Below are 25,852 nucleotides of genomic sequence, written 5' to 3' on the forward strand. Positions count from 1 at the left end.
GTCAATCTGTTTCGTTTTCAAAATTCGTTATCATGCAACAAAACGGCGTCACCTCACTCAAGGTCAATAATGGTATAGTAAAATCAAACATTGCGCTAATTTGCAAAGAAACAGCTTTTTGTAGGCTAGGGTTCGGGAGTGTGACATTTACAAATCCCGGTGCGACGGGACGTCTTGGGCCGACTTCAGTTGGTAAACATCACGACGGTCAAGACCATCAGGGCAAGGTGACCTTGGTGAACGGGACACAGTTCTTTACCATCCCTGTCCCCGGTCTCTACTGGATACGTGCTGCTGGTAGACTAGTAATTTGGGTAAGATTAAATTTTAAATTAAAGAGGTTTTATGTACTCATACGTATATTTATAATAATAATAATAATCATCATCAGTCTACCTGCAGGGGCCAATAATGAAACTACTGCAGCCGCGGCGCCGTTGCGGCTGGGGCGTTCAATTTAGATGCAGGTTAATTAAAACGGATCGTGAACACAGGCTAAGATAATAGACAAAACAAACGCAAACACCGACTACTCGGTCGATTGGATGAGCTCGTTGTTGGACAGCCGTTGATTTGTCGCAACGGCATTATAATGCTGTCAATATATGATGTCCTTTGTCTTCCTGTACTTTTCCGAGCTTATACTCATTATCTACGAACAGGTGAATGTAAAAACAATTTTTACACTGGTTACCCTAAGTTTAACATACAATTACTTGCTCTACTGATCTGATAATAATTTACTTATTTCTTCACATTTTTGGAGGCTTAATTTATACTCAATTAACTTTTCAACATTAGTTTACATACGCAGAATTAAAGCAAGTGGATTATACTTACTAAGGTCAGACTTCTAACTTACCTTAGTTGAACATTTTTTATTAGATATCGTGCGGGTAGTCACTACATGTAAGAGAGCATTCAAAACAGCTGATCCTTGGACTTAATATGGCTGACCATGTTAAAAGCGATACTGCTAATCCCCTAATGGACCCCCCGCCTCCCCACGCGCCATTGCTGCAGGGGCGTAGCAATTAAGGCGGGGAGACCATCAGGGAATCAAGCAGCTTGCTTTAAAGCGGGGTCGGCCATGTTTAGTCGGCGGATCAGTTAGTCCGCAGAACATCTGTTCTAAGTGCGTTTTAAGTTGGTTGTGCTACAACTGAATAACCCTTTGAACTGTGATCTGAATTGTGAACCACTAATCAAAAATATCAGTAAATTGAAAGCATGGTATGACAGCTCAGCAATTCTACTTACATAATGGAGATAGAGCAAAGACCAATCAGTGGAACCCGCCGATACATATGCCGTTTCAACCATGTTAACGAACGCTGTCGTACACATAATTAGAAAACAAAGAGACGAAGCCAACAAAGAAAAAGTGCTAATTATTTCTTTTGCCTTTTTCTCACCCCCTCTTCCAGATGTGAGTTCTTTTCGAATTTTCCTTTGAGCCCAGATGAAATGAATTATCTTTGTGTTCATTCCGATAATGGTGAGTAACATCATGGCTCTTCCGGTGATGCGTATTGTTGTTACAATCCCTAAGCGCCTTTGCCAGTCCTTGTATTCATATGCGGCTAACGCACACGGGGCGTCGGTGTAGATTAAGCTTGCAAAGGCCACCGCTCCACAAGCTACTGTTGCGGCAAAAATCATCTGCAAAAATGAAAGAATTTTCAGCTTCAGAAATTGGTTCATAATATAATAAAAGTTATAGTAGCATTATGTGAGCTGGTAGATATATCTAAATCAGTAAAATCATAGTCTGAGGGTTGAGGCCGTGCATTGTGAAAAGAAAATAATTAATTAACTTACACTGTTGGTCAAAAAGTTTTCCCAACTTCAATTACATGTGCTTTTGCTTACAAATGAGCACCTCAGAGCTGTCAATCGTTTCAGACATAGCTTTTTATTCCAGATATCATATTTAACATGACTGATGGTAGGCCTACATACTGGTACTCCAAAAAGAGACTTTATTATAAAACACACTAATTTAACTAAACGCTATAATAATAATAATAATAATAATAATAATAATAATAATAATAATAATAATAATAATAATAATAAATCTGGCACCCAAAAAGGGTTAGACGGATTCATAGACAAACTGGCGCCTTCAGATAAAATTACTAAATGAAAAAGCTAAGATATCATTCCTGGTATATACTTACCGCTTTGAAAAAAGTCTTTCTGGCGCATATGAAACTGGTCTTGAACGGAAAACAGACAAAAAGAAACCTGTCAAGTGTTATGACGAAGATGACAACTGCGGCCCAGTCTGATGTGAAAATTTCAGAAATGGCTACCAAGTTGCAGAAGACAACTCTTACCCGGGAAAAACTATCTCCCTGGTTCGAATTGCTCACTATCGCCAGCACTAACTCACTCAACGCCCGAAGACAGTGTGCTATACCAAGAGTGCAAGTCAAGAAGGTCTTGGTTTCTGATCTACCTCTGAGTCTCCTGTCACCGATCAGAACAACAACAACGAGAAGAATGTTGCTGGAAAGGGACAGGGGGAAAAGAGCATAAACAGTGTATATGTATATATTAAGCATCCTGTCTAATTTTTCTTGGTCCCAATGGAATCTCTTGATCAACCAGCTGATGCATTCTAGTGGGTTGTTTTTTACTACCATTTCCAGGGCACGTGGTTTGATTTTATCCACGTCCATTGGACATAGGCGCTTTGCTAATTCCTGCGTATTATTTAAAATTTCCACCGGAACTTCATCCAGTCGGAAAGGACAAAAAAGAACTTCGTTGCGATTTATACCAAAATCATTTGATAAATCCTGAATATCTTGTCGGATGCAAATATACAGTTCATTAGTTGTCTTTTCATCTCCTAGTTTATTTCTGGCCAAACATTGTTCTTTGTTCACCTCGTGTAGCACAGTAGCCGCAAAAAGCTCCTCTGACAGCTCGACTATCCCGCAGTATTCAGAATATGTGCTGTCAGAGAACCAAAAGTCAGCCAATCGAAAACTGTCTGTCATTCCGCTTGAAACCCTCGGTGAGCAATAGAAATACCTGTCTTTGATAGCGGTTTTCAAATCTGATGAAGAAAAATCTTGATTAACATGAACTTCTTGGATTTGTGGCGATGCTTTGATGCACACATGCGTGCTTTCGGTGGATGTGCCCGTAGCTGTAAAGTTTTCACTTTGAGTAAGGTTATGGTGATTATATGAAGTATTTTTCTTCTCATTGTCGGTTTCGTAGACGATTTGAGACATGCGCTCCAGGCCATCTTGTATCAAACCGTCGACCGTTTTCCTAAAGTCAACAAATGTACTTCTTTTTGCGCTGTTCGTCAGCTGAGTGCAATTTTCTTGTTCAACGCCCATTAAGACGACAGTCCTGCGCCTCGTGTCCAACATATTGGTGAAATCAAAGAGACACGATGAGTCCATCGTTTTCAGGGCGACTTCTATAACGTCGATTGGCATTCCTAGTGTTGCAGTCAGCTGGTCGTACAATTGCCTCGTAAGGTTGAGGTGACAAGCGGAGAGGACTTGAATTTTTCCCACTCGTCGCGAAATAGGATTTTCACCAAACAGATTGTGAATTTGAAACAATGACAGTTGCATAATGCAAATGGGAATAATGTAAAACACCATGACTTTGACTTGGCGTTCGATGTAACAGTAGTTTCCAATGCAATAAATAAAATAATATGCGAATCGTGCCTTATTTATATGGCATGACATGAATTAATGTAAGGATGCCTGTCATTGGGAAATACTATCAGCCACTCATAAGCCTCAAGACAAAAAGATTCATATGCATGATGATAAACATGAACATTCCTTTTGTCTTTCCCATGATTAAATGTTTGGGTACAAGTTAATCTATTTAATAATAATAATAATAATAATAATAATGATAATAATAATAATAATAATGAAGATGATGATGTACATGTAAGTCTTGAAAACGAGCTACACATACACAAATCTAATGGCACTGAGGTGACTAAATGGCTCAAAGTCTTTAGTATCTGTTTGCTTTGATATAATCAACAATGGGTTAAATGCATGTTTGTGACTTACTGCCTTATCTGAGCTTCTTATTCCCATTCACTGCAACTGTTATCGAAATATCTTTCTAATTCAATTTATCCAGTTAAAAAATCACGGAAAAGAAATTATAGCAATCCCTAAAACATTTTTTTAACCTTCAAGTGACCGTGTGGGGTCATTAACGACCCCAGCCATATGATTTAATGTGCCATCTCTTTTTATTTTTTATCTGAACTTTTTATTCCTAGTATGAGTTTGTCAGTCTACTAATCTTACACACTTTCACAGTTTTTTTTGCAATCAACCAATTAGTGTGGCGTATACATCACAAACTCTTGTGGGGTCAATTATGACCCCGAAGAGAAGCATTTCAGTCAGTAAAATAGCTTGGTCGAGGGTTAAGAGCAGTATATCAAAATTTTCTGAACAAAATTTGGTTCTTAAATGGTTATTTCGTCAGAGTAAAAAGGTCAGTGTGGTGTCTTACCAAATATCACAGGTCGTTATTGCCACCATAACGATCAGAGTCCATTTGAACGGTTGATCGAACAGCACATGCTGCACTTTGCTCAAGCACATTTGGCTACTGCCTCTGTTACAGCCGTCGCTGGACATTATCCCAGCTGTACCTGTGAAATGAAAACACACATGCATGTGTACGATTCTCTACTGTTTTCGAGTTTTTAATTTTCATTGTCTATACATACCCAGGGATGTTGTGTGGCCATGGCGGTATGCCGATCACTGAAGCCAGATAGGGTCACTTTATTCGGTTTTAAGGGTATTTTAGGATGAAAAGATAGTATTATTTCTCGGTATGTACATGTATGTTGAATAGCTAACACGATTTTAGAAAAGACAACAAGGGACAAGAGTACAGAAAAAAAAAGTTCCCAAACACACCGTTTTTATAGAAATCTCAATTAAGTGAATTCTTTTTGAAGCACCTTTTTCACGTTTGGTTTGATGTAGAGACGAGGCGGAGTTGGAAAAGCGTGCCGACGAGATTGATGAACTCCTTGGCACCATAATCGGGTAAATGTTAAAAGGCCTACCCATTGAAACATTTAATCCAAATAAAAAATGTCTTGTTTCTGATTATCGTCATGTAGTCTTAAAAATTAAGATTTTAATGATTTTATTTGAACTCTGTGTTAAAACAATTACCATGTCATATCGTACAAGTTTATGCTGTGAGGGCGGGTAGGGGGATGGCGAGGGGGTTAGCTGTGAGGGCGGGTAGGGGGATGGCGAGGGGGTTAGCTGTGAGGGGAGAAGAAGGGGGTTATGGAGGGGAGAAAAAGGGGAGGGGCGGGAAGAAGGGCGGTAAGTATAGTAGGAGGGATGAGGGCGATGGAAGGGAGATGAGTGGTATTTCACTCATAAGTAGATCCTGGTTTAAGAAACTGAGGATCTGTGTTACCTGGAATCCGCCCTCATTAGGTTCATATACAAATTTCGATTCTATCGACGATTCCGGTGCACAATAACTACTGTAGCCTCATTCTAGATTTTGATTCACTTACGTCGCTAGTCTCTTTCACAGGGAGATTTCCTGGTAACAGATCTGAATACAGGGAGCTCCTCCTGGTAGCGACTCTGTATCACAGCTGCTCCCCCTAATAACGACTTTGTATTACAGGTGCCCTGGTTACACCTGTCCTAGATTTCGACTCAATAACGTTACTCTAACTCTTATCTATTTGAAACTTATGGAGGGAGGATTCAGTGTTACAGGGTCCTACATTATTTTAATTTCTATTAGACGTAATGCATAGAAAACACCATTCACGATAATATTGATTATCACCCAATTTGCTCCGCTGAAAAATCAAATTCCAAAAGCTTTTTGGAGATGAATTTATTTATTAATTTCCTGTGCTGCACCAAGTCACAAATGTTGCTACAAAATTGAAGTTTTTTTTTAGCCCCGACTTTGACGCTACTCTGGAAGGGACACTGCACCTTGTCCAAGAGGCTGGATTAGTGAATGCTTTCCCTAGACAATTTGCTGTGGACGAGGACTCGCTTCTGGACGGGCTTTGGAAAAGGCTATCGATGACAGTGGTTATGCTTTTGACGGAACCTTTAGGTAAATCTTTTGTATTTGGTAAATGAATGGTCTGGTTTTGCTTTTATTTAAAGGATATCAATGATATTTTAATACAGCGAAATATATATATATTTTTTTGTCTTATGTGTAATGATGATAAAAGGCACATCGCTTAATCAGTTTATAGCTTCAACACAGGCTGCTTTTATTGTGTTGCATAGTAGTTGTCCTAAAATTATTTTACAGACATATTCCAACAAACACATGATCCAAAATCAAGCAATTTCCCTTTTATCATGCGATTGGCTACGTTTCCAGAAATATGAAATTCGCAAAGGGAAAATTTACCTCATGAAAAAAGTATCATACATGATAAAGCCATTGTCTTTCCAAGAATTTTCTTCACGTCAGCCAAAAAATGACTATTTTTTTATGAAAGTATACAGGTCTTAAAGTTCTATTAACTTTGAGCGCGTTTGTTTTATCATGATCGACTATACATTTGTATTAAACGCACCAGTTTGACACATTACTACTTAGGAGCGTATCACATACGCAGTTGAACCATTTTGTGAATATGATGGGCACAGAAAGAGAAATAAAAAATAGTTTTAAAAACGCCTAAGTGCCTGCGTGATCATGACCTACTCAAGTCTTGAATCAGGTAGAATTGATCATTTATCTGGGCCAATATGTTAGTTATTGTTCACTGTTCGCCTGGGTACTCGCTAGGGTGCTAGCTAGGGGTGAATTTATTTATTAATTTCCTGTGCTGCACCAAGTCACAAATGTTGCTACAAAATTGAAGTTTTTTTTTTTTTTTCTTGTTATCTCATTATTGTATTGCAGATCTCTATAGTCGCCAAACATATGTCATAAACTCGTTTACATCCTGTACTTGAGTGGCTGCTTTCAAACATCGGTTTCACTTCTTGGTACACATGCGGACATATGCTACTTGTATACCTTTATGGATTGAAAGTATTTCTTGCAGGTTGTTTCAATAATTCGACAGCACCTGCGCATAAAAATTATGGAATTTTGCATACAAAGAGCAGATGTTATGGTGCGTAAACTGAGCTGTGCGCTACATCATTGTTGCTCTGCGCCAGAATGGTGTACAGAATGAGTGTCAGAGCAACGTAAAAGCTACATGTAGCTTGTTAAATATACCTTGTGATGGAGTCGCTTGTACTAGCTCTGACGAACAGCGACAATCTGAGGGCGTTCTTCTTCAAAATTTTGCCTGGGGCGCTTCCATATTTGGAAGTCACACGTCACAGCTGTGTCCGCCTGGATCCATATTTGGAAGTCATAAGTCTCGTACGTCACAGGTTCAGCCGCCTGGAGCTGCCTTTCCCGCCTTGCGCTGAAGTTATCTCGTGCAGACGAGACAAGATGCCTGAAGTTTGAATTGAAAATATATTGCAGTCGAAGGTCAGTGCCACAATACAAGCAACATTCTGCTTTACAAACTGATTTTGGTGTAGCCATTGCGCAGCCCTTATAGTGGTATCATACAGTGTAGCTGTCAAATTTGGCACACGGCAAGCACGTGTATTGTGCACGGGTATATCTCAGGACTTAATGTTCTTTGATTAGCGAAAAATACAAAAACATTGGATATATCTTTTCTTTTCGAAGAATGTTATTTTATTTATTCACTTTACATCTTAAATACAGCAAATAAAATTAAATAAAGCAGAATTAAATCTGTTTTACGTTTCATTTTGGTCTGATGACATTCAACTGCAGATTCACTGCGGAGCAGTTCTATTTGATTGACGGAAGTGTAACATGGCTGCTGTTCGCTAGAGCCGGTATTGCTGATATGGGTTATATATGAAATCAAGATCGAGCTGGCAATACCGGAATCTAGAACCTAGGGTTGAATGGTGCAAAACAGATACACATTGCCAGGTAGATTATTCTGTCGCAACGAACGCCCCGCGCAGTGCTAAGGATGTATGCCCAGCCTGAATTAATGAGGGGCAAATTGTCACAAAGACGCGCTTTTCAAGATCCAATGTTGTCAATGTTTAAGCAGGTTACAGTATTTTAGAATAATTGCGATAACCACCACTTTGGTAGTAAAATCATATTTATTATTTGTAATTCCTTAAAATTGGGGTTGGGGTGGGGTCCTTTTGGTGCTCAAGTAAAGGAGAAATGGTAAAATGGCATCGGTAAATGCAAAGGCATTTAATAAGTGTACTCTGACAATTCATTTATTTTCAAAACCATACATAAAGACAATAATTTTGGAGTTTTAATATAACACTGTCCTCCGTGTCTTATTCATTGATATAATGGACACATAGCATTGATCTGTGTCATGATAAATGGACGAATGCACGAAAAAGAGCACAGTGCAAAAGCTTTTTTTAGATAAACCACTCCTCGCGAAACTTTATTTGCTAATACAGCAGAAAATTTTATTTGACTTATTTCGCTTGTACTTTGCGATAATCTCCGCGATTCATCTATACCCTCGTGCGTGTTGTGATTCTGCACGCGAAATGATTGAGCCGAACAGATTGTTTGGTCAAAATTCCCTTTCATTAAGATGTTTATGAACAATGGGTGCATTATTGATGCCAACGATCATACACATGACACCTAAAATGCTCAGCAGATATTATTTTGATACTAAGGAAGTGAACAAAACGGTCCCAAATAAGCTGATCTTTGCAACATTGTAAAGAGCGATCGGCGGTTAACATACGTTATTTTGCAAAGGAGATGATGTTAACACATTTATTACTTTGGAAGAGTGCTCTAATTGCAGTTTCTCTGAGCCATGGTGAGTATTCAGTATTTACAGTATTGCATGTATTCACTGGTAAAAAATAGTTTTTTTTTGCGCATTCAGAACAGCGGATCAAATATCCACTAGAAAGCTTGCTGCTTATTCCCCATTAGACCCTGAACAGATTTTCCGCAGGATTTTGCAACAATTAAGTTTCAATTGGGTCGGCCATATTTGATATGCGGATCTCTGAGTCCGCTGTTCTGCACGTGCTCTGTATTGTAAGTCTTGCGTATGTGACGATGGCATTGAATTGTACTTTAATTGCTACGGGGGAAACCATAAAACCTTAATTTTCTTTCATTTTATTTATTTACTACTTCCCATGTGGTTCCCGCGCCGCTTTCTTTCCCTTTCTCTGTACTTCTTTCAATCTGTTTACGTTACATGCCTCTCTTTAAGTACTGCATGTTGTGAGAACATATGCCAATCAACTCTACCGAAAATTTACTCATCATGCCAATTGCCAATATTGTTAATGAAATAAGTCAAACACGTGGATATAACTGAACCGGAAGTGCCCTGGGAGCGTTTATTATATAACAAGTATCAATAAGAGGGAGCATCCCTTAACATCCTCCTTTTCCCATAAAAAAAAAGAAAAAAAGAACAACTATAATAATCACGAACAAGTCAACATTTCAAAATAAACGCAATAACTTGAAACAGTGTAAATGTTTTTTTTTTTTTTTTTTTTTTTTTTTTGTTTTTTTTTTTAAATCTGAACAAGTCCATATCATATGTTTAATTATGTTCTAAGATCAACTTAAGTCACTTTCTGGTTTATATTGTCCTGACTTTGTAATATGGAGCACTACTCAAAACATTATACTATAACTAAAAAACAAACTACTATTTTACAATGGGGTCATTGAGGTAGACTGCCTCTCACCCTTTTCTGCCATGGGTATTATTCTGACCCATCACTTAGAATACACAACATAATCTCCTAAGTATTTTGGCTTCTTCAAGAGTCTACCGAACCGAGTGGTATGGACCTCCTCTTCACTGCTCTGTGGTGGAGGTGTAGTTTTGCACGGCGTACTGGGAGTTGACTTTATGGGACTGGGTATCATAATTGGTTCGCTGGTAACGTCAGTGGGTTTAATCGGTACCTCTGGTGTTTCTGCAGCTACTGTCCCCCGGGATTGGTTTGGAGTGGTGACCTCTCGACTAGGTCTGAGGTGACTACGGTTCCTGCGGTAAATTTTGTTGTCTTGCTCCACTAGATAGGATCGAGGGGCGAGTTTCTCCACTATTCTGCCAGCAGACCATGAGACTGACGATTGCGGCCTTAGATTGGTACGCACAGGCTGTCCGATAACCAGAGGAGGCAGTTCCTTGCTTCCTTTGTCATAACACTTCTTTGCTATTCTCTTCTGGTTTACTTGTTTCTGAAATACCTGGTCTTTTGGTACTACTTTTGGCTCTAGCTTGTCACAGCGTACGGGAATGAGCGATCTAGTGCGCCTACTCATCAACTTTTGTGCTGCACTCCCCATGTTGTCTGCGGCTGGCGTGTTTCTGTGCTCTAAAACTGCTAACCACAAATCGGTACCGTCTTGTTTTGTTCTCTTGATCAGGGTCTTTGCCACTTTAACAGCTGCCTCAGCTGTGCCGTTACCACTGGGGTGGTGGGGAGATGATGTATGATGGTTAATCTTCCACGCCTCGGTGAACTCTCGGAATTGCTGACACTGATATTGAGGCCCGTTGTCAGAGATAAACAGCTTTGGAATGCCATGTCGAGCAAACTGCTGCTTCAATTCATTGATCACTGCTTCTGAAGTAGTGTCACTGAGTTGAGTGATCTCCCAGTACTTTGAGAAATGATCTACAAGCAGCAAATAATGTTCCCCTTGAATGGAAAATAAATCACTGCTGACGATTTCAAATCGCTCCTTGGGTATAGGCTGAGAATGCATTGGCTCTTTCTGTTGGCGAGGCTGATTTTCCTGACAGACGTTGCAAGTTGCTACCACATTGCGAATGTCATTGCTGATCTGAGGCCAGAAAATCGCATCTCTAGCTTTACGTATAGCTGTCTCTGTTCCTTGATGAGTTGCATGGACTCTCTCCAGCATCTGTTTACGTAAGATAGTAGGAATTACTACTCTGGTGCCTCGATAGAGGATGCCATCTTGACAGGATAACTCGTCTCTATATGGCCAGTATTCACGGCATAACAGGGGAACTTGAGTTTTGTCACTAGGCCATCCTTCCATGACTAGGATCAGCAGTGACTGCATAGCGTCATCCCGAAGTGTATGAGTCTTTACTTGCTCCAGAGACTCATCGGACACATTGTTGTACTGCGAGTAATCAATCTCCTCGACTTCTTTGGCCAACTTCTGCTCGGATTCTACTGCGTAAATCTCGTAATCTGAGTTCTCCTTGGTAGTTACTGACTTGGACGCAGTTGCTCTAGATAATGCATCAGAGATATACATCTTTTTACCACGCTGGTACTTCACCTCAATATGGTATTTCTGTAGCCTGAGGCGCATGCGTTGAAGTCGCTTTGGGGCAGCCAAGATTGGTTTCTTGAATATTGTCTCTAGGTTTTGGTGATCCGTGAGTACTGTGATATAGTCTCGGCCATGGAGATACTGATCGAAACGGTTACATGCAAATGTTATGGCCAAACATTCTTTTTCCATCTGAGAATAGTTGCGCTCTGTTTTGGACAATGCCCTTGATGCAAAAGCTACAGGTTGTCCAGCTTGCAGTAAGACTGCACCTAACCCGTAATCGCTGCTATCGGCTTCTACTGTAACTTCCTCTGTTAGGCTATAGTATCTCAAAACTGGGGTCATTGTCAACATTTGTTTCAATGTACAGAACGTCTGCTCATGCTGATCTGACCATATAAAGGGTGCATCTTCAGTCGTCAAGCGTCTCAGTGGTTCGCTCACTGTTGATAAATGAGGGCAGAACTTGGCCAGGTAATTCACCATGCCAAGTAGTCTTTTCACCGCTTTAGCGTTCTCCGGCCTTTCCATTTCTACTATGGCCTGCACCTTCAATGGATCTGCTTTCAAACCTTCATCTGAGATCACGTGCCCGTGATAAGTAACTGAGTTCAATTTGAATCGAAGCTTAGTCTTGTTCATTTTGAAGTTCCTCTCACGACATCTCTCTAATAGTGCTATCATATTTTCGTCATGATTCTTGATCGCTTCCTCAGAGGTATCTCCTTTACCATACACCAGGATGTCGTCTGCGATGGTCTGGACTCCGTCAAGACCGTCCAGTAGGTCTATAACTCGCCTCTGGAACTCTTCCGGGGCTGATGAGATGCCGAATGGTAAACGTCGCCAACGATACCTGCCAAATGGCGTATTGAATGTCGTAAGAAGGCTGGACTCCTCATCTAATCTCACCTGAAGGAAACCATCTCTAGCATCTATAACGCTAAATACCTTTGCATTAGTCAAGTTTGCACTTACTTCCTCCAAGGTTGGAAGTTTGAATTTTGGAATCTTTACAGCTTTGTTGAGTTCTTTTGGGTCTAGGCATATTCTTAACTTGCCTGGCTTCCTCACCGCCACCATCGAGCTTATCCAATCCGTTGGCTGATTTACCCTCTCAATGATGCCTTGTTTCACCATGCTCGCCAGCTTTTCTTTTAGCTCTTTTCTCAAAGCTACTGGTACGGACCTTGGTGAGTCTTGTTTTGGTATAACCTTAGGGTCCAGCTCAATGTGGTATTCTCCTAGGTCACCTAAACCACTAAACACATCATTATACTTGGCGAAGATATCATCCTCTGACAGTTCCGTGCTAACAACGTTGATGAGAACATCTCTCTTTATCTTCATCAGACCAAATCTCTCTGACGTCTCTCCATTGAGTAACGAACAAGTGACATTTTTCACTACAAGAAACTTTACGTATTCTTCACGGTTGTTTATTCTCATGTTAAGTGTCACCTGCCCCATATTCTCAACACGGTTACCACTGTATGAGGTTAGTCTCTTGCTGCTTTTCTTCAAGACTGGCTCATTAGTGCTCATTATGCGACAGCAATCCTCATATCTCAAACAGTTTACACCTGCTCCATTGTCTAATTGGAATACTTGTGGCATCCAAGAGCTGCTTCTCTTGTATTGGACTGATGGTTCAACAAGATATGTGGTCCTGCCGGTTTTAACTGTGAATACTGACGATTCGGAGTCGCTATCTTCAGGATCAGAATTATCGACTTGGTGGACTTTGGCCCCTTGTGACCTACACATGCTAGCGAAATGATTTAGACGTCCACACTTCTTACAGCGGCGACCCCATGCTGGGCATTGACGCTTGGGATGTTGCGTCCCGCAGTAGCTACAATCCGAATGGCTCTTCTGTTTTTGCTCTCCTTTCTTGTCTGTCTTGTGTTCAGATACTGCCGTCTTCATCTTTGTCCCGGCTTTTTTCATTTTTGGTTTCACAGCATGCACAGTTTCGACCTCACCATCTATGGCTTTAAGTTGCTGCGTCGTCATTTCACTCGCACGACACGTGTCAATACACTTTGCTAATGTAAGGTCCTTTTCACGCAACAATCTAGCCCGGACAACAGAGTCTCTCACCCCTATCACAATACGGTCTCTGATCATTTCATCTAAAAGCGTTCCATACTTGCAAGTGGCACTGAGTTTCCGCAGCCTGTTCACATAGGCATCAATCCCTTCACTGGGCTCTTGTGTACAAGTATTAAACACGTATCTCTCATAAACAATGTTGCGTTGTGGCTCAAAATGATTTGTCAAAGCTTCCAGTATTATTTTAGAGTCCTTGCGATCATCATCACTCAGGGCTAAATTCTGAAATATTTGAAAACAGTCTTTGCCCATGACCGTAAGTAAGGTAGCTACTCTTATCTCTTCCGACTTAAGATTTAGTTCTGTTGCAATTTCATAATTCTTCCATGTGTCTCTAAAAAATTGCCAGTTAGTTGCACAATGTCCCTTCACGTCCATAGGCTGTGGCGGAGGTAACAAATTCGCTGTTGCAGGGGTAACTGGGGGTGTACTAGTACTGGTAGACATGATTAATCTATGTAACAAATACACAGTTTCTGCAGTTCTACTTTCAGGTCACAATCAGCAGTATTTGCTTGTTAAATCTGTCCAGTTTGTAACTTCTAAAAAAAAAACTCATGAATATATGTCTTTCACTAATCACCAGAGTTTTTTTTTATTATCGACTTCCGATGCCTGAATTTCTGTTCAGTCGGTTCCACTTTTCATCCATAAAATCGTATGATCAACAGATTTCTTCTTTGTATCACACATACCTTCTGTTTCTCTGGTCCTTTAACTTAGTTCTTGACCACTTTAGAAATCGTGTCTTCAGCTTATGTAGACGTGAGCACGAAATTCTGACACCATGTTAATGAAATAAGTCAAACACGTGGATATAACTGAACCGGAAGTGCCCTGGGAGCGTTTATTATATAACAAGTATCAATAAGAGGGAGCATCCCTTAACAAATATAATGTTGGGAATGTCATCGTCATGTTTGATTTAGGACTAAAACTATAGTAGAAATACTGTAAAAACTGCTTACTGTAGAGCGGCATTTACAAATAAAGAGACCTAACATGACTCTTCTTTTTTTCCATCAGGTGAAAGGACAGCTGAGAAGACGGCGGCAGCAACCATGGTAAAAGCAGGGGAGCGCAATTTCCTTACTTTGTTCCCCGATCCAACCCGTTATTCGTGGCCACTAAGAGCATTTTTCCTCTCAACGAAATGCAAATCAGGGAAGGAGAATAAATATTGTGTTAACACGAAAAAAACCCTTTCAGCAAAAAAGTCGTTGTCTTCAATCAAGCAAAAATCAAGGAAAAGAAACAAAAAGTGCCTGGACAAGACAATATCGCCTGTACCAGATACCTTACCAGAGCTGAAGACGTTCTTCGTGAAATATCTCAACGTATTTGGTGTGAATATAGTCGCCACTGCCGGTGTCCCGGATGTTAAGATGATCCATGCTGCCGGAGTGATGGCCCAGTACCTGGATAACGATGGTGACGGTTGTGTGGATAGTCCAGCTGTGATCAAGAACATGGTGGAGCGTAGATCCGCTTTGATCATGTTCAGGTGTGTGTTTTCTGTTATTTCAGAGGTGGTTACCTCCACCATTAAAACATGTTGGTGCTAAAAGCTACTTCGGTCACGTATTTTTCTTTTCTTTTCTTGTTTAAATATAGTTTTTAATGATTCGTATTTCACACAAGACCCAATGTTTGCTGCAGGTAGTGTATGTAGGTTGTTCGTGGGAATTTCTGTGGTTTGGTATTAAAAACGTGCGCTGTACAGTAAAATAATTAAAAATCGAGAGAGAGAGAGAGAGAGAAAGTAATTTGCCGCATAAGCTGTTTGTTTAGAAATATCAATCACGTGTAGCTTTTTGCAGCTTCTTTTTTTATTTTTATTTTTAAAATCTAGAAATGAGGCGGAGTTGGAAGAGCGTGCCAACGAGATTGGAGAACTTTTAAACACAATAATCGGGTAAATAGTTTCAGATATACACGTATAGGCATAATCATGAAAACATTCACCAAATAACTTGTACTGCTTCAAATTCCCTATTTGGCAAGTCTTATGCTGTAACATTTTATCCATGCAGAAAAAAATGCTTCTGATTACTGTAAAGTAGCCTTGATATGTCAGATTAAAATTACTTTCATTTAATTCTTTTTTTAAAAAATTATTGCCATGCCATTTAACACATGTTTATGCTGTGAGGGTCGGGAGGGGAGGAGTAGGAGGGGTGGGGGCGGAGGGGGGTAATTCAGCCATAAGTAGACGTTGGGTTACTTGGAAACTTAGGGTCCGAGTTACATCGAATCCGCCATTCATTTGATGCATACAGATTTCGATTCTAAAACGTCAGTGCATTAAAATCTTGGATGCGAAGACTGTATTACAGGTACACCCCAGGTGACACTCGTACTAGATACCGATTCCCTTATTTCATGCTAACCCTTAGCTCATTGAATCTATTGGACAGCGGGCTCCTTGCAACGGGGTCCCTCATGTTATTTTAAGAACATTGAAATTATGATAAGACAGTTATATAAAAATAAACATTTCGATAAGACATATTAAACACAGAAACTGCCTTTCACGATTATACCTTCATTATCAACTAATTTATTCCGAAGCAAAATCAAATTCCAAGATCTTCTTGGAGATGAAACTCACTCCCCGGAAGAGGGTAGTCCCGACCCCGACGCGGCACTGGAAGAGACACTGCACCTTTTCCAAGAGGCTGGGTTGGTGAATGCTTTCCCGAGGCAGTTTGCTGTTGACGAGGACTCACTACTAGACCGGGCTTTGGAAAAAGCTATCAATGACTGTGGTTTTGCCTTTAACGGCACTCTTAGGTAAATATTTTGTATTGTATGGATGGATGGTATGTTTTTGCTTGTATTTTTATGACTTCAGTTTTATTTGAATGCTGCAAAATAGATTATTATTGTCTTTGGTGCTACGATGATAACAAGCAAATTGTTTCTACGAAAAAATGGCGTTTTTTATTACTGATACGTAAGAAGATTTGGCCTTTCATCAAGAGGTCACGATACCGTGACCAACTATTGTCCTTGAATAAATTATTAACATTGAACACACTGTGTACAGTGTGTAAATCGTGTCGAATTATAGGCGTCATAAATGTGTTGTATGTTGTCATTTATTTACAGATATTCCAACACATACATGATACAAAATCAAATCAAACTCCCGCATTGTTTAATCAATCGCTTAACAGCAAACTTTCCCGAAATTATGTAATTTGCAAAGGGATATTTTTATCTATGAAAATGAAATATCAAATATAATACTCTAAATAATCTGCACGGTTAACTAACTTTCATTCAGTAAATGTTCTTCGGGACAGCCAAAAAATGATTATTTCATATGAAAAACAAAAGTGTAAAGTATAAATGGCTAAAGTATTAGCACATGCACTATCCACTTTACAAACAGTCATACTATATGGTATTCAAATACCTCCGTTAAATCATATCGATATGTTGAGCTCTTTTGTATGTTTAAGTAGGACTAGACGTTTTTCATACATATAGGTATCCCAACTGTAATGGCGTCTTCCACTATGGTGATGACACGTGTGACTATAAGTGTCTTCTTTCGGAATTGCTATACTGGGGACTCTCGTCCATTCTCGGCGCACATGGTGGAAAATGTGACGAAATCTCGGATGAGTGGGAGCTGTGCACGAAAGATTTAGTGAAGGAAAAACTGCCAGAACTTTACTCTCTCTTGACAAGAAGAATTGGAAAGTACAGGTTGCCTAACGTTTTGCCGAACGGAAAGTATCGGAAGTTCTGTTGATTTTTAGCGCGTGTCGGCCTTATCGTGATCGACACTAAGCATATCGATTTGATACGTGGACTGATTAGAAATTTTACACATGTGTCATTGCATATATATCTTTGTGGACGAGATGGGATCATGAAAAGAAATAAAAGGGACACTTCCTAAAGGACAAACTTGTTATATTTTACAATGTATATGACAATGCGTTATACACCATGTGGTAGTGTGTGCTCATGATCTTTCCGAGTCTTATATAAGATATCTGAAGGTTATCTAAATCATTTTGAATTATGATTTCTTTTTGCCTTGGGATTCTGTGTGAACTAGTAGATGGTTTATTTATGCACAGTATGTATGTATGTATGTATGTATGTATGCATGTATGTATCTGTATATTTATGTGTGTGTGCACGTGAGCTATATTTAACAGTTTGGTAGATAGTTTAGTTCGCTTCAGGTGGGTTGTGTTTGTGTGTGGAACGTAGAGCGTGAATGGAAAGAGAAAAAAAAAAAGCAAGAACCCTAACATCAAGCAAATACAAAACAAAATCCATGTATACCGGGCATATTTATTTTCATTCATATGACAGCTTATCAAATATATCTTGGTTAAATACTTATTGCATAGTTCTTTGAAGCAAACTGAGTATAAATACCCTCTATTCTGCTATGTTTTAAAATATATTAATTAGCGAATATCATTTTATTCGTCTTTTTGTCTGTTCTTCCTATATAACATATGGGTATTTCATACAATATCCTTTACAGCGACTAAGTGAAAATGGCATATTGTTCAATAAACCAACAATGTGAAAATAAAAATAAATAATACATATACAGGGTAATAAGAAGAGCCAAGGTTTCAATGCATCTCAAAGATCACTGTTTGAAAGAATACAATTTTTTAACTTTTGGTCCCATAATTCCCATATTTACAACTGTTATATCTTTTCTTGCTCACCTGCCAATGGTTTTACATTACAATAAATACTGTCACCCCTTAATAAAATTTTACTAAACAGAAAGTGACAGCAGTCTAAATGTATCAATCATCCTCTCCCTGTAGATAACGAAGTGATTAGTAGCCTCTAGTCTACATATTTGACTTATAACGTACCAATTCAGTAAAATGTGTTCACTAAGAAAGTCAGTATCCTTGGTCCATAAATCATGCCATAGATTTCAATATTTTTCAGAAAACACTGTAAGCTTGTGATCAAAGTCACCATTTCCATTCTGATGACTGTGAGACTGTAACATTTTAATGCTGATATACACAGGAATATAATTTATAATAATTCAAAGATCATGATATTAACATTCGGACAGAAATCACGATCCTTAACCAGAACCAGATCTAACCAGAACCAAATCCTGAACCAGATCCTGACCCAGACCCAGATCCTGACCCAGATTCTGAACCAGACCCAGATCCTGACCCAGATCCAGATCCTGAACCAGACCCAGATCCTGAACCAGAACCAGATCCTGAACCAGATCCTGACCCAGACCCAGATCCTGAACCAGACCCAGATCCTGAACCAGAACCAGAACCAGAATCTTCTGCAGCTTCCCAGTCACAGCTACCAGAAACTTCATTGTAAACGTAGTTAGGGGTGGTGCAATTTTTCAAACCGGGGTAGTATTGTGATCTACCAGAAAGCTGAAGATCTGCACACTGTCCAGCTGTTGCATTATTCATACCTAAAACATTAATATATTATGCAAATATAATAATAATAATAATAATAATAATAATAATAATAATAATAATTATATATATATATATATATATATATATATATATATATATATATATATATATATATATATATATTAAAATCTTCAGTTTCCATTTTTAATGTATCTAAGCAAAAATAATATATATGTATACTGTACTGATAATATAAAGTAAGGGTTTATTCAGACATGGGTATACAAATTAAAAATCAACACAAAAATCTGGATTTGATTTAGGAAAATGTATAATGTTTCAGTGCTACAATATTGCTGCTAAACAATAATTTTCTGACTTTTAAAGCGAAAAGTGGCAGAGGAATACTTGGACTATAGTTCTTGATAAATAAAAGCAACGTCATAGAAGTTATACACGCGTGATAATTCAAAAAAAGGAAAAAAAAATCACCTGCAATAAGATTTTCCTCCGAGATATTCATTTGAAATGCATTGGCAAACTTTTCCAAGCAACCATTGTAATCATCATCAGAAACAGTTCCATTTTGAAGCACAATGCCAGAAACAATAATCTTTGCCTAAAAATTAAATGATGGCTTAAATGTAAGACAAAATCACTGCTATTTTCCGAATATACATATTTAAATCAGCTGTCACATACAGATTCATCTAAACATATAAAATGACATGACGATGAGAAGAGCCCCCCCCCACCTCAAAATAAAATGTTCAATCTGAAATCAATGAACATTTTTGCAAAAAAAAAAGTAAGATATGACAAAAATAGTACTAATAATTAAAAAAAAAAAAAAGAATGCTCACCATGTTCCCAGAAGTCTCGAGGTGAACAAGCGGCCATCCTGGTACCCCCGTAATTACCATTTCATCAGAGTAGCAGGTCACCATCAGCAAGTGATTTATAGCCTTGGCATGCTCTTCAATGCGCATGCTCATAATTGAACCATACGACATACTGCACTCTTCAGATATAGAAGTGTTCCTGGCACTGCTTGCATTAAACCACAGCACCACTATATTGGAGGGCGCTAAAATAGAATTGATACCAGTGAGTTATACTCTTTAGTAGCAAGAGATGACCAATGTCTTTGCATGACAAACCATTCGATTAATTTTATATCAGTTTGAATTGTGTTTTTGGTTTTCAATCAAGTTTATAATGAACATTCCAAGAAAATAACACTCACCGGGCATACATAAGCCTGTCATTTCGGATACAGCTTCCCCATAACTACATGCCAACTTGCCAGGTTCATATGTTGTATTTACTAAGTTCATAGCAGGGCAATCTTTTGTAGCCTCCATCTCCCATGCAGCTATAGACATATTGGACATTGCTTCCCTTCTGAAATACTCTAACATGTTTTGGCCACAGCGTTCAACATGGTGTGCCAGAAGTGTCGTGTCATCATCCTCGGCATACAACCTCATTTTCATCTTCAATACCAAGTTGACCTAAAAAGGTTAGGACATTATGCTTAAAACACTGCTTTCCATAGATAAGACCTTCAAAATTAACCAACTTAAGTCAGCGTTGGTAATATATATATATATATATATATATATATATATATATATATATATATATATATATATATATTTTTTTTTTTTTTTTTTTTTTTTTTTTTTTTTTCTGAACACGGAGATCGGAAGTAGTTTGAGCCCTTGACATTAAATTGCTTGACAGTGGGTGTATTTCTTTTCAGCACTCGCCTTACACATAATGCCAATAACTTACATAATTGCCTTCTGCCATTGCATACACTCCAGTGACCATGCTGTGAGTAGACAGTTCTCCCTCACACACGTACTGTGACAACTGTGTCAGGTTTTGGCTCATGTCATTGGTGGCAAACCACATTTTTACACCTTCCTCCAATGATCCAAGGCAGCTTTGAGATACATTTGTTCCAGCATCAAGCTTGATGTGCTGGGTTACCAAAATGCCTGAAACATAATTTGATGATCAGGAAAATTGCCCACTTTTCCATATTTTACATGTCAAAGGTAATGCTTTTGTTACAAATTGTTCAAATGTACAGAAAGCATTTAAAATGTTGAAAGGAACTGATTAAACTGCCGTTTTCTTAAATGCATACCTGGTGTTTCTCCCTTTGGTTCAACATTTGACCCTGGAAATACAAAGATCATTTCAATACCATTGCCGATTCAAGGTCAATAAAATGCACCAACATGTTCAAATGTTTACGTGGGTACCAATGGAGCGCTCACTACAATTTACTTCAATTAAGCCTCATCTCAAAGACTGCGTGTATTTTGTCAATAAGTCAAAGTGTGGATACTATCACAATACTCTTTACTCTTGGCAAACATCGACTTAAACCTATATCTGAATGGTGTTATGTTTGTCAAAAAAATACTTACGGCTTTCATTGCAGAATCGGCCAAAGTAGCCATCATAGCATTTACAGGAATAATCAACTTCACCCCTTGGCATACATTCACCCATGACACATCGGTTGGCATGACAAGCTCTTGGCCCGAAAACATCCATTTTGAATGTTTACAGTAACTATAGATCAAAAGTTTATTCACTGACTCGTTACTTCTTTCATGGCTTTTTGCATTGACAAGAGTGCAGAGATCAATTTTGAATGTAGATAACAAACGGATTCGAACTTACTAAAATGACATTTGTCAGTCTTTTCCTCATAAATGTATCCTCTGGCAGTGCAGTTCTTTAAACCAGTGTAGTATTGGGATGGGCCAGAACTTCGTAGATCTGGGCATTTACCAGAAGTTGCATTGCCCATTCCTGAAACATTCATTAAACTCAATTAAAAATGCTCCGAAGTGTATCATTTATGTCCCTTTAATATGACTTGCTGTCATCTATACATGACAGACATTTGCTAACGGCCTTTCAATGACTCGTCTACACTCGATAAAATGAAATGTTCTATTTATATGTCATTATCTAATATCTCATCTTCACCTGCTATTTGCAGCTGCACTTGTCCCATACTATTTTAAAATTATAAACTTAGTGGTGTCCTCAAAGGACCCATCACTATTATTTTACATTTTGAGTTGAAACTCAAAACGATCTTTATTACCTCCAATGAGGTCTTCTTTTGGCAGGTTCGCCTGGAAGGCCTTTGCAAATTTATTCAGGCAATCATTGTAGTCATCCTCAGAAACGGTTCCATTTTGAAGCACAATTCCAGATATAATCACCTTTGACTGAAAAAGTTCAAAAGTCGGTTACAAAGAAATAACAGCATCTACGTGCAATCAAGTAAGCCATTTTAATTTGATATCAATGTTCTTTTTTGCTTAAACACAGAAGGATATGACAAAAAGACATAGCTCAAAATAAATTGCTTACCATGTGCCCAGAGGTCTCGAGGTGAACAAGCGGCCATCCTGGTACCCCCGTAATTACCATTTCATCAGAGTAGCAGGTCACCATCAGCAAGTGATTGATAGCCTTGGCATGCTCTTCAATGCGCATGCTCATAATTGAACCATACGACATACTGCACTCGTCAGATATAGAAGTGTTCCTGGCACTGCTTGTATTAAACCACAGCACCACTATATTGGAGGGCGCTAAAATAGAATTGATACCAATGAGTTATACTCTTTAGTAGCAGGAGATGACCAATGTATTTGCATGACAAACCATTCGACAATTTTATATTGGTTTGAATTGCGTCTTTGGTTTTCAATCAAGTTCGTATTGAACAATCCATGAAAATAACACTCACCGGGCATACATAAGCCTGTCATTTCGGTTACAGCTTCCCCATAACCACAAGCCAACTTGCCAGGTTCGTATGTTGCATCTACTAAGTTCATAGCAGGGCAATCTTTGGTAGCCTCCATCTCCCACGCAGCTATAGACATATTGGACATTGCTTCCCTCCTGAAATACTCTAACATGTTTTGGCCACAGCGTTCAACATGGTGAGCCAGAAGTGTCATGTCATCATCCTCGGCATACAACTTCATTTTCATCTTCAATACCAAGTTGACCTAAAAAGGTTAGGACATTATGCTTAAAACACTGCTTTCCATAGGTAAGACCTTCAAAATTAACCAACTTAAGTCAGCGTTGGTAATATATATATATATATTTTTTTTTTCTGAACACGGAGATCGGAAGTAGTTTGAGCCCTTGACATTAAATTGCTTGACAGTGGGTGTATTTCTTTTCAGCACTCGCCTTACACATAATGCCAATAACTTACATAATTGCCTTCTGCCATTGCATACACTCCAGTGACCATGCTGTGAGTAGACAGTTCTCCCTCACACACGTACTGTGACAACTGTGTCATGTTTTGGCTCATGTCATTGGTGGCAAACCACATTTTTACACCTTCCTCCAATGATCCAAGGCAGCTTTGAGATACATTTGTTCCAGCATCAAGCTTGATGTGCTGGGTTACCAAAATGCCTGAAACATAATTTGATGATCAGGAAAATTGCCCACTTTTCCATATTTTACATGTCAAAGGTAATGCTTTTGTTACAAATTGTTCAAATGTACAGAAAGCATTTAAAATGTTGAAAGGAACTGATTAAACTGCCGTTTTCTTAAATGCATACCTGGTGTTTCTCCCTTTGGTTCAACATTTGACCCTGGAAATACAAAGATCATTTCAATACCATTGCCGATTCAAGGTCAATAAAATGCACCAACATGTTCAAATGTTTACGTGGGTACCAATGGAGCGCTCACTACAATTTACTTCAATTAAGCCTCATCTCAAAGACTGCGTGTATTTTGTCAATAAGTCAAAGTGTGGATACTATCACAATACTCTTTACTCTTGGCAAACATCGACTTAAACCTATATCTGAATGGTGTTATGTTTGTCAAAAAAATACTTACGGCTTTCATTGCAGAATCGGCCAAAGTAGCCATCATAGCATTTACAGGAATAATCAACTTCACCCCTTGGCATACATTCACCCATGACACATCGGTTGGCATGACAAGCTCTTGGCCCTAAAACATCCATTTTGAATGTTTACAGTAACTATAGATCAAAAGTTTATTCACTGACTCGTTACTTCTTTCATGGCTTTTTGCATTGACAAGAGTGCAGAGATCAATTTTGAATGTAGATAACAAACGGATTCGAACTTACTAAAATGACATTTGTCAGTCTTTTCCTCATAAATGTATCCTCTGGCAGTGCAGTTCTTTAAACCAGTGTAGTATTGGGATGGGCCAGAACTTCGTAGATCTGGGCATTTACCAGAAGTTGCATTGTCCATTCCTGAAACATTCATTAAACTCAATTAAAAATGCTCCGAAGTGTATCATTTGTGTCCCTTTAATATGACTTGCTGTCATCTATACATGACAGACATTTGCTAACGGCCTTTCAATGTCTCGTCTACACTCGATAAAATGAAATGTTCTATTTATATGTCATTATCTAATATTTCATCTTCACCTGCTATTTGCAGTTGCACTTGTCCCATACTATTTTAAAATTATGAACTTAGTGGTGTCCTCAAAGGACCCATCACTATTATTTTACATTTTGAGTTGAAACTCAAAACGATCTTTATTACCTCCAATGAGGTCTTCTTTTGGCAGGTTCGCCTGGAAGGCCTTTGCAAATTTATTCAGGCAATCATTGTAGTCATCCTCAGAAACGGTTCCATTTTGAAGCACAATTCCAGATATAATCACCTTTGACTGAAAAAGTTCAAAAGTCGGTTACAAAGAAATAACAGCATCTACGTGCAATCAAGTAAGCCATTTTAATTTGATATCAATGTTCTTTTTTGCTTAAACACAGAAGGATATGACAAAAAGACATAGCTCAAAATAAATTGCTTACCATGTGCCCAGAGGTCTCGAGGTGAACAAGCGGCCATCCTGGTACCCCCGTAATTACCATTTCATCAGAGTAGCAGGTCACCATCAGCAAGTGATTTATAGCCTTGGCATGCTCTTCAATGCGCATGCTTATAATTGAACCATACGACATACTGCACTCTTCAGATATAGAAGTGTTCCTGGCACTGCTTGCATTAAACCACAGCACCACTATATTGGAGGGCGCTAAAATAGAATTGATACCAATGAGTTATACTCTTTAGTAGCAGGAGATGACCAATGTATTTGCATGACAAACCATTCGACAATTTTATAATGGTTTGAATTGTGTCTTTGGTTTTCAATCAAGTTCGTATTGAACAATCCAGGAAAATATCACTCACCGGGCATACATAAGCCTGTCATTTCGGATACAGCTTCCCCATAACCACAAGCCAACTTGCCAGGTTCGTATGTTGCATCTACTAAGTTCATAGCAGGGCAATCTTTGGTAGCCTCCATCTCCCACGCAGCTATAGACATATTGGACATTGCGTCCCTCCTGAAATACTCTAACATGTTTTGGCCACAACGTTCAACATGGTGAGCCAGAAGTGTCATGTCATCATCCTCGGCATACAACTTCATTTTCATCTTCAATACCAAGTTGACCTAAAAAGGTTAGGACATCATGCTTAAAACACTGCTTTCCATAGGTAAGACCTTCAAAATTAACCAACTTAAGTCAGCGTTGGTAATATATATATATATATATATATATATATATATATATATATATATATATATATATATATATATATATATATATATATATATATATTTTTTTTTTTTTTTTCTGAACACGGAGATCGGAAGTAGTTTGAGCCCTTGACATTAAATTGCTTGACAGTGGGTGTATTTCTTTTCAGCACTCGCCTTACACATAATGCCAATAACTTACATAATTGCCTTCTGCCATTGCATACACTCCAGTGACCATGCTGTGAGTAGACAGTTCTCCCTCACACACGTACTGTGACAACTGTGTCATGTTTTGGCTCATGTCATTGGTGGCAAACCACATTTTTACACCTTCCTCCAAT

General features: G+C 38.7%; 2 protein-coding genes across 2 annotated transcripts in view; one reads left to right on the forward strand and one right to left on the reverse strand.

Annotated features, from left to right (window-relative positions):
- LOC147760410 (uncharacterized) overlaps positions 1-17,248 on the forward strand; it is a 150,741-nt gene extending 133,493 nt beyond the window's left edge. The window contains exons 2-6 of the mRNA XM_087018771.1: positions 5,966-6,129; positions 14,512-14,989; positions 15,338-15,400; positions 16,057-16,278; positions 16,981-17,248. Of these exons, the coding sequence (XP_086874897.1) occupies positions 6,096-6,129; positions 14,512-14,989; positions 15,338-15,400; positions 16,057-16,278; positions 16,981-17,248 (1,065 nt within the window). The 5' untranslated portion in view covers positions 5,966-6,095. The remainder of the gene's footprint in view (positions 1-5,965; positions 6,130-14,511; positions 14,990-15,337; positions 15,401-16,056; positions 16,279-16,980) is intronic.
- A 964-nt stretch (positions 17,249-18,212) lies between these two features.
- Positions 18,213-19,840, reverse strand: LOC106154889 (uncharacterized). Its single transcript, XM_086994703.1, has 3 exons — positions 19,751-19,840; positions 19,380-19,506; positions 18,213-18,937 (listed from the first exon to the last, which is right to left on the reverse strand). The coding sequence occupies exons 1-3, from the start codon at positions 19,832-19,834 to the stop codon at positions 18,591-18,593; spliced, it is 558 nt and encodes a 185-aa protein (XP_086850829.1). The 5' UTR covers positions 19,835-19,840; the 3' UTR covers positions 18,213-18,590.
- Between the last annotated feature and the right edge of the window lie 6,012 nt (positions 19,841-25,852).

Source organism: Lingula anatina, chromosome 8 (assembly GCF_051362555.1).
Source record: "Lingula anatina isolate TDL-2025a chromosome 8, LinAna3.0, whole genome shotgun sequence".
Lineage (NCBI taxonomy): Eukaryota > Metazoa > Brachiopoda > Lingulata > Lingulida > Lingulidae > Lingula > Lingula anatina.